The sequence below is a fragment of the Aethalodelphis obliquidens genome, unplaced genomic scaffold (assembly GCF_003676395.1).
Source record: "Aethalodelphis obliquidens isolate GAN/ISIS:26980383/991018 unplaced genomic scaffold, ASM367639v1 scaffold11, whole genome shotgun sequence".
Classification (NCBI taxonomy): domain Eukaryota; kingdom Metazoa; phylum Chordata; class Mammalia; order Artiodactyla; family Delphinidae; genus Aethalodelphis; species Aethalodelphis obliquidens.
Genome location: NW_020837955.1, coordinates 21,440,861 through 21,450,047, shown reverse-complemented (window position 1 = coordinate 21,450,047; position 9,187 = coordinate 21,440,861). Strand labels below are relative to the sequence as shown.

General features: G+C 41.9%; 1 protein-coding gene across 1 annotated transcript; it reads right to left on the bottom strand.

Annotated features, from left to right (window-relative positions):
- Positions 1 to 6,630: 6,630 nt before the first annotated feature.
- On the bottom strand, positions 6,631 to 7,519 carry LOC113623394 (pre-mRNA-splicing regulator WTAP-like). Its single transcript, XM_027112538.1, has 2 exons — positions 6,966 to 7,519; positions 6,631 to 6,748 (listed from the first exon to the last, which is right to left on the bottom strand). Exons 1-2 carry the CDS (start codon positions 7,415 to 7,417, stop codon positions 6,688 to 6,690), a joined length of 513 nt encoding a protein of 170 aa, XP_026968339.1. The 5' UTR covers positions 7,418 to 7,519; the 3' UTR covers positions 6,631 to 6,687.
- Between the last annotated feature and the right edge of the window lie 1,668 nt (positions 7,520 to 9,187).

Sequence of the window (9,187 nt, the reverse complement as noted above, 5' to 3'; positions counted from 1 at the left end):
AATCTCTATCAAAATACCAAAGGCATTCTTCACAGAACTAGAACAAATAATTTTTAAAATTTGTATGGAAACACAAAAGACCCCCAACAGCTAAAGCAATCTTGAGAAAGAAGAACAAAGCTGGAGGTATTATGCTCCCTGATTTCAAACTATGCTGCAAAACTGCAGTAATCAAAACAATATGGTACTGGCACAAAAACAGACACATAAATCAATGGAACAGAATTGCGATCCCAGAAATAATGGGATCATTATTATGATATGGTCAATATGGTCAATTAATCTATGACAAAGGAGGCAAAAATATACAATGGGGAAAAGACAACCTCTTCAATAAATAGTGTGGGGAAAATTGGACAGGCACATGCAAAAGAATCAAACTAAACTCATTTATCGGACTTCCCTGGTGGTGCAGTGGTTGAGAATCTGTCTGCCAACGCAGGGGACACAGGTTTGAGCCCCAGTCCAGGAGGGTCCCACATGCTGCGGAGCAACTAAGCCCATGTGCTGCAACTACTGAGCCTGCGCTCTATAGCCCATGAGCCACAACTACTGAAGCCCATGCACCTAGAGCCCATGCTCCACAACAAGAGAGGCCACTGCAATGAGAAGCCCATGCACTGCAATGAAGAGTAGCCACTGCTCACCACAACTAGAGAAAGCCCACACGCAGCAACGAAGACCCAATGCAGCCAAAAATAAATAAACTTAAAATATTAAAAAATAAGAACATAGAAAAAATAAATTGTATGCTTACCCACATAAAAAATAAATTAAAAATAAATGATTTTTTTAAAAAGTTGAAAAATAACCAACTAATTTATCACACCATATACAAAAATAAACTAAAATGGATTAAAGACTTAAATGCAAGGCCTGAAGCCATAAAAACTCCTAGAAGAAAACATAGGCAGTAAACTCTTTGACATCAGTCTTTACAATATCTTTTTGGATCTGTTTCCTCAGACAAGGGCTACAAAACCAAAACAAAAAAACAAATAGAACATGTATAAAACTAAAAAGCTTTTAGGGAAGGAAACTATCAACAAAATGAAAAGGCAACCTACTCAATGGGAGAAGATATTTGCAAACAATATAATCAGCAAGGGGTTCATATCCAAAATATACAAAGAACTCATACAACACAAATCAAAAAAAACCCCCAAACAACTCTATTAAAAAACAGACAGAGGACCTGAATAGGCATTTTTCCAAAAACGACATACAGACGGCCAACAGACATTATGATAAGATGCTCAACGTAACAAATCATTAGGGAAATGCAAATCAAAACCACAATGAGATACCACCTCACACCTATCAGAATGGTTAGCATCAAAAAAGACTATAAAAAGTGTTGGCGAGTTTGTGGAGAAAAGGGAGTACTTGTGCACTGTAGTGGGACTGTAAATTGGTGTGGCCAATTTGTAAGTTGGAAAAGAGTGTGGAGGTTCCTCAAAAAATTAAAAATAGAACTACCATATGATCCAGGAATTTCACTTACGGGTTTTTGCCTGAAGAAAACAAAAACACTAATTCAAAAAGATACATGCACACCAATGTTCATTGCTGCATTATTTATAATAGCCAAGATATGGAAGCAACCTAAGTGTCCATTGATAGATGATGGATAAAGAATATGTAGTATATGTATACAAAGTGATATTACTCAGCCATAAAAAATTGAAATCTTGCAATATGCAACAACATGGATGGATCTAGACGGTATTATGCTTTGTGAAATAAGCCAGATAGAGAAAGACAAATACTGTATGATCTCACTTAAATGTAGAATCTAAAAAACAAAATAAAACAGACTCAGATACAAAGGACAAATTGGTGCTTGCCAGAGGGGAGGCGGGTAGGGGGAGGAAGAAATAGCTGAAGGGGATTAAGAGGTATGAACCACCAGTTATAAGATAAATAAGCCATGGGGATATAACATACAGCATAAGGAAAATGGTCAATAATATTGTAATAACTTTGTGTGGGGACAGATGATTACTAGACTTAGTGTTGTGATCATTTCATAATATATGTAAATGTCAAATCACTATGTAGTACACCTGAAACTAACACAATATTCTACATCAATCATATTTCAACTTTAAAAAGTTGTGATATCCCAACCCTGATCAAGGGCCCAGGATGTGCTAGCATTTGGATACAAATAATAAGACAAATGAGGAAGAGACAGTCCCTCTCTTCCTAAACTTATGTCACATGACTGAGAGACAAGGATGGTGACAGAAGATTTCTACAAAGTGTTGTGGCCAGTAAAAGCAGGGAGTGACTAACTGTTTGGAGGAGTTGGGGGAGAGTTCACAAAAATGTCACTTAAACTGTCCCTTAAAGAATGAGTAGGAGTTTTCCCCAAGCAGAGAGAGAAAAGAAGGGCTTTTTAGGCCAAGGTTCAGTGATGAGAACAGGAGAGAGTTGAGTCCAGCTCAGCAGGTACATACACTAGGCAGGTACATGGAGAGAAAATGCTGGGTGCGTAGGTTGGCAAATGCGATGTGGTTTGGGACCACATCCTTTAAGCAACTGGGAGCCAAGGATGAGCCATGCCTGGGTTTGTCTTCAGAGGAATAACTCCAGCAGGAAAGCAGAGAACAGAATGAGGGGACTGCTCAGGGGACCAGTACAAGCAGAAGATGAAGAAAGCTGGACCCAAGGTCGCTAGAATGGAAAGTAGGTAGATGTGAAGACATTTCTGAGGCAGAATCAGGGAGATTTGGTGAATGACCAGACAAGGGAGGAAGGAAGGACCAGGAGCCCAGAGGACTTCAAGGTTGCTACTGTGGACACCTCAGGGGGTGGAGGTGTTGGCATTGGAGGCAGACAGGCTAGGAGAGGGGAGGATATAGGGAGAGGGGAAGGGAACTGTTACTACATTCTCTGCTGATGATCAGTGGGTTCCTGAAATGTTAAGCTTGAGGCCCTGTGGGACTATCTAGAAGAGAAGTTGAAAACAAGGTCTCAGACTCGAGAATTGAGGAGCATGTTGGAACCAGAGGTGGATCACATCCAGAGCCATGGGAGTGGATCTGTCTACTGGGATGGCTTACAGGGAGGGCCAAGGCAACCTGATTTTTGAGAAAACTAGCATATAAGGGGTAGGTAAGTATGAGAGACCCAGAGAAAGAGAATGAGGGAGAATAATTTACCCCAAACCAAGAAAAGGCAGACGTTTAAAAAGGAAGGAAAGATTTGAATCATCAGTGACATCAAAGGGGTTAAAGAGAAGAAACAGGAGAAGGACTGAAAACAGCCTCTGGGGTGGGCTGTGAGGACCAAGCAACCTTGGTCAGAAAGGCTGGAGTAACGTGTGGGGGTAAAGGTCACAGAGACTGAAGAATAAGTCAGAAGTAAAAAAGAAGTGAGTCTTTTAAGAAACATGGCATGAGAAGAACTGAGATCTGGAACTGATTTGAGGGAGTAGGTAAAAATCTAGGAAACCTAAGATATACAAATTTGTAGAACTAAAAGAAAGGACTTCCTAGGATCCCAAAGCAAATCATAATTCTATGACTTATTTAAACCAATAAGCAATACAGAATTCCCATTTCTACCCTGAAGTTTAATTGCTTGTAATGTATTTTCAGATCCTTGAACTAAAGATACTACACATGAGCCAAGATTTATTTCTAAGGCATCTCAATTCTGGATTCCCATTTCTCTGAACTGCAGTCATCTGAACAAGCACTGATAAAGACTAGCGTGTCGGGCTTCCCTGGTGGCACAGTGGTTAAGAATCTGCCTGCCAGTGCAGGGGACATGGGTTTGAGCCCTGGTCTGGGAAGATCCCACATGCCGCGGAGCAACTAAGCCTGTGAGCCACAACTACTGAGCCCGTGTGCCACAACTACTGAAGCCCATGTGCCTAGAGCCCGTGCTCCTCAACAAGAGAAGCCACCGCAATGAGAAGCCCGTGCACTGCAATGAAGAGCAGCCCCCGCTTGCCACAACTAGAGAAAGCCCATGTGCAGCAAAGACCCAACACAGTCAAAAATAAATAAAATAAATGTATAAAAATAAAAAACAAATAAAGACTAGTGTGTCTACTCATTTGTCTCTGTACTTTTACATTTACTTCCTTAAGGTAATTAATTATGTTTAAGGAAAAAAATATAAGTAAATGCCCTCTCATTAAATAAACATCCAATCAACTGGAAACTAATTTTTACCTAGAGCTAACTAATCTTACCATTGTCATCAAATAATGTTTTTGCCAGAGAACATAAATGTCATCTAAAAAATAGGTAAAAGAAAATTCATCAACCAGTCATTGTTACCATTTGTTTTAGTTTTCCCTAGCCGAATTACAGAAAATTTATAACAAATAACATGGCTCTACTTTCAAAAGAGTGTATGCAAATTAAAAATTAGTCAGATGGGATAAGCTTCTGGAGAAACAAATATCAAGATAATACTCACGAGAGGACCTTCAAGATGGCGGAGGAGTAAGACATGGAGATCACCTTCCTCCCCACAAATACATCAAAAATACATCTACATGTGGAACAACTCCTACAGAACACCTACTGAACACTGGCAGAAGACCTCAGACTTCCCAAAAGGCAAGAAACTCCCCCACGTACCTGGGTAGGGCAAAAGAAAAAAGGAAAAACAGAGACAAAAGAATAGGGACAGGACCTGCACCTCTGGGAGGGAGCTGTGAAGGAGGAAAAGTTTCCACACACTAGGAAGCCCCTTCACTGGCAGAGATGGGGGGTAGCGGGGGTGGGGGTGGGGCAAAACTATGGAGTGATGGAGGAGAGCACAACAACAGGGGAGCAGAGGGCAAAGCGGAGAGATTCCCACACAGAGGATCGGTGCCGACCAGCACTCATCAGCCTGAGAGGCTTGTCTGTTCACCCGCCGGGGTGGGTGGGGGCTGGGAGCTGAGGCGCGGGCTTCAGAGGTCAGATCCCAGGGAGAGGACTGGGGTTGGCTCTGTGAACACAACCTGAAGGGGGCTAGTGCACCACAGCTAGCTGGGAGGGAGTCTGGAACTGCCGAAGAGGCAAGAGACCACTGTTTCGGAGTGCGTAAGGAGAGGGGATTCAGAGCACGCCTAAACAAGCTACAGAGACGGGCGTGAGCCACAGCTATCAGTGTGGACGCCAGAGATGGGCACGAAATGCTAAGGCTGCTGCAGCCACCAACAAGCCTGTGTGCAAGCACAGGTCACTATCCACACCTCCCCTCCTGGGAGCCTGTGCAGCCCGCCACTGCCAGGGTCCCGTGATCCAGGAGCAACTTCCACGGGAGAACACACAGCGCATATCAGGCTGGTGCAACGTCATGCCAGACTCTGCCGCCACAAGCTCGCCCTGCATACCATACCCCCTCCCTCCCCCCAGCCTGAGTGAGCCAGAACCCCCTAAGCAGCTGCTCCTTTAACCCCCTCCTGTCTGAGTGAAGAACAGACGCCAGAGGGCGACCTACACAGAGGAGGGGCCAAAACCAAAGCTGAATCCCCAAGAGCTGTGCAAACAAGGAAGAGAAAGGGAAATCTCTCCCAGCAGCCTCAGGAGCAGCAAATTAAATATCCACAATCAACTTGATGTACTCTGCATCTGTGGAATACCTGAATAGACAACGAGTCATCCCAAAACTGAGGTGGTGGACTTTGGGAGCAACTGTAGACTTGGGGTTTGCTTTCTGCGTCTAATTTGTTTCTAGTTTTATGTTTATCTTAGTTTAGTACTTAGAGATTATCATTGGTAGGTTTGTTTACTGATTTGGTTGCTCTCTTCCTTTTTTATATATATACATAAAATATGCTTATATATATATATACTTTTTCCTTTTTCTTATTTTGTGATTGTGTGTATGTTTCTTTCTCTGATTTTGTCTGTATACGTTTGTTTTTACCATTTGTCCTAGGGTTCTGTCTGTCCATTTTTTTTTTTTTTCAAGGCACATTTAATTTAATATCAGGAGTGCAATACAAAAGGCCCAAATACAATGAAGGAACACATTCCCCCATTAACACCAACGACAATGCTCTTTCAACATGTGCCTGTTGAATGGAATGGGGATTTAATAAATTTCACTACTGAAAAAAATAACGCAGTGAGTCTCATCACAGCTAATATCCTTATACAATCTACTTGTGAAATGAATGTTTATAATGCTTCAAACAGTTTAGACCTGAAGTTTGATACCACACCTTCATTATTTGTACAGTCCTCAATAAGATTATCTACAGTATTAGCAACCATTCAAAGAACAAACCATTGAGTAAAACCACATTGATTTAAGGCTCAATCAAGTAATGTGGAGCCCCAAACTAAATGGTTAAATATATGAACTACTTGTACTGACACCTATTATTTGATTCTCTCATGACTATTAAGTTGGTTCTTAGCAAATAAACCCTTTAAAGGCAAAATTCACCTCATTCGAGTTTGACCCAGAAGTTCAACAACAATCACGAAGTCCACAGTCTTATTGGCAAAACTGATATACAGTGTCTCTAAGTCACTATGCTCAAGGTTAAGAGCGATGCATATTCCATCTTTACATTTACTGGAATTTTACATGTTCAATTCATGATTTTAAATCTGTAGGTTTTCATTCCTCCAAACTGTCTGAAGACACAGTGTGCCACAGACTTAAGACTTCTGTTTCTCCCTCTATTTTCTTCAAACAGAAACACTTCTCAAGTGTCTACATGTTCTAGAAGGGGAATTTTTCGGAGGTGGCCACTTCTTCGGAATAGTCCGACGCCATCAGGCCTCTGAAGCAAGGGGAGGGGGAAGAGAAAAAAGCTGAAACACAAGGTTCATCTGGTAAGTTTTACATTAACCATTACAAGCTGGATAGTATAAGAATGTGGCTTTTTGGCTCAAAAAGTCTGAGTCTTGGTGTGGAAACGAGTACTTGGCTGTCCCACCACAGCTTTCTCGTAGTGGGACTGTCAGGGGAGTCTTGACTGGGGAGTATGATTTGTTTACCTATCAGGCGTAAACTTCCAGGCACTCAGTTCATTTTGGGCTTGTTCCAGTTTGTCTTTAGTCTGTTCCAGTTCACCTTTCATTTTTAGGTAAAACAAGTTGATCGCTGGGTCTACCATTGTTGATCTCAGTTGGGCAACGCTAGGCTGCTGGACTTGCTTGAGGTACTGGATTTGAGTAGTCCACTCCTGCATCTCTTGCTCCTTGGTTGCTAGTCGCATTACAAGAATGTTTTCCCTGCGTGCAGACTCTTGCTGTTGTTGCTTTAGTTTTTCTTCAGATTCCCTTAAGCCAGTTACATCATTAGAGTTAAGATCTGTGTACTTGCCCTCCAAAGCTTGTACATATGCTTCATATTGTTTCCACATGAGAATTAATTCATCTCGTGCCATAACTTTGAAGTCTGTTTCACTCAGTCGAACCTTTTTAGGAAGAGGTTCCTCGTTGGTCATCTTGAATCCTCTCCTGACGGAGGCTGCGCCGGCGCCGCCCAGTCACATAGGCTGACCCCGCACTACCCGCTCGCTGCCCAGGCCGCCCGACCCTGCTGCCGCCGGCCCCCACACTCCTCCTCCCACCACAGCCCCGGCTCTCCCTTTTATTTGCAGGTCTCGCTGTCCCATTTTTTTTTTTAGTATAGTTTTTAGCGCTTGTTATCATTGGTAGATGTGTTTATTGGTTTGGTTGCTCTCTTCTTTTTATTACTTTTTTATTTTCATAATATATATATATATTTTTTTTAATAACTTTATTTTACTTTTTTCTTTCTTTCTTTCTTTTTTTTCTTTTCTCCCTTTTCTTCTGAGCCATGTAGCTGACAGGGTCTTGGTGCTCCAGCTGATGTCAGGCCTGAGCCTCTGAGGTGGGAGAGCTGAGTTCAGGACATTGGTCCACCAGAGACCTCCCGGTCCCTCATAATTACAGTCAACAAGAGCTCTCTTAGAGATTTCCATCTCAACGCTAAGACCCAGCTCCACTCAATGACCAGCAAGCTCCAGTGCTTGACGCTCCATGCTAAACTAGCAAGACAGGAACACAACCCCACCCGTTACCAGACAGGCTGCCTAAAATCATAATAAGTTCACAGAAACCCCAAAATACACAACCGGACACAGTCTTGCCCACCAGAAAGACAAGATCCAGCCTCATCAACCAGAACACAGGCACCAGTCCCCCTCCACCAGGAAGCCTACACAATTCACTGAACCAAACTTACCCACTGGGGGCAGACACCAAGTATAACAGGAACTAGGGACCTGCAGCCTGAGAAAAGGAGACCACAAACACAGTAAGTTAAGCAAAATGAGAAGACAGAGAAATACATAGCACATGAAGGAGCAAGGTAAAAACTCACCAGACCAAACAAATGAAGAGGAAATAGGCAGTCTCCCCGAAAAAGAATGCAGAGTAATGATAGTAAAGATGATCCAAAATCTTGGAAATAGAATGGAGAAAATACAAGAAACATTTAACAAGGACCTAGAAGAACTAAAGAGTAAACAATGATGAACAACGAAGTACATGAAATTAAAAATTCTCTAGAAGGAATCTATAGCAGAATAACTGAGGCAGAAGAATGGATAAGTGACCTGGAAGATAAAATACTGGAAATAACTACCTCAGAGCAGAATAAAGAAAAAAGAATGAAAAGAATTGAGGACAGTCTCAGAGACAGCTGGGACAACATTAAATGCACCAACATTTGAATTACAGGGGTCCCAGAAGAAGAAGAGAAAAAGAAAGGGACTGAGAAAATATATGAAGAGATTATAGTTGAAAACTTCCCTATTATGGGAAAGGAAGTAGTCACTCAAGTCCAGGAAGCGCAGAGAGTCCCATACAGGATAAATCCAACGAGATACACGCCATGACACATATTAATCAAACTATCAAAAATTAAATACAAAGAAAAAATATTAAAAGTAGCAAGGTAAAAGCAACAAATAATATACAAGGGAATCCCCATAAGGTTAACAGCTAACCTTTCAGCAGAAACTCTACAAGCCAGAAGGGACTGGCAGGACATTTAAAGTGATGAAAGGGAAAAACCTACAACCAAGATTACTCTACCCAAAAGGATCTCATTCAGATTCGATGGAGAAATTAAAACCTTTACAGACAAGCAAAAGCTAAGAGAATTCAGCACCACCAAACCAGCTCTACAACAAATGCTAAAGGAACTTCTCTAGGCAGGAAACACAAGAGAAGGAAAAGACCTACAA

Excerpts from the sequence above, each read along its gene's own strand:
- LOC113623394 (XM_027112538.1), bottom strand. The coding sequence starts at position 7,417 with ATGACCAACGAGGAACCTCTTCCTAAAAAGGTTCGACTGAGTGAAACA. Across the intron at positions 6,749-6,965 it reads TGGAAGTTTACGCCTGATAG|AGGCCTGATGGCGTCGGACT; the intron begins GTAAACAAATCA and ends CCCTTGCTTCAG.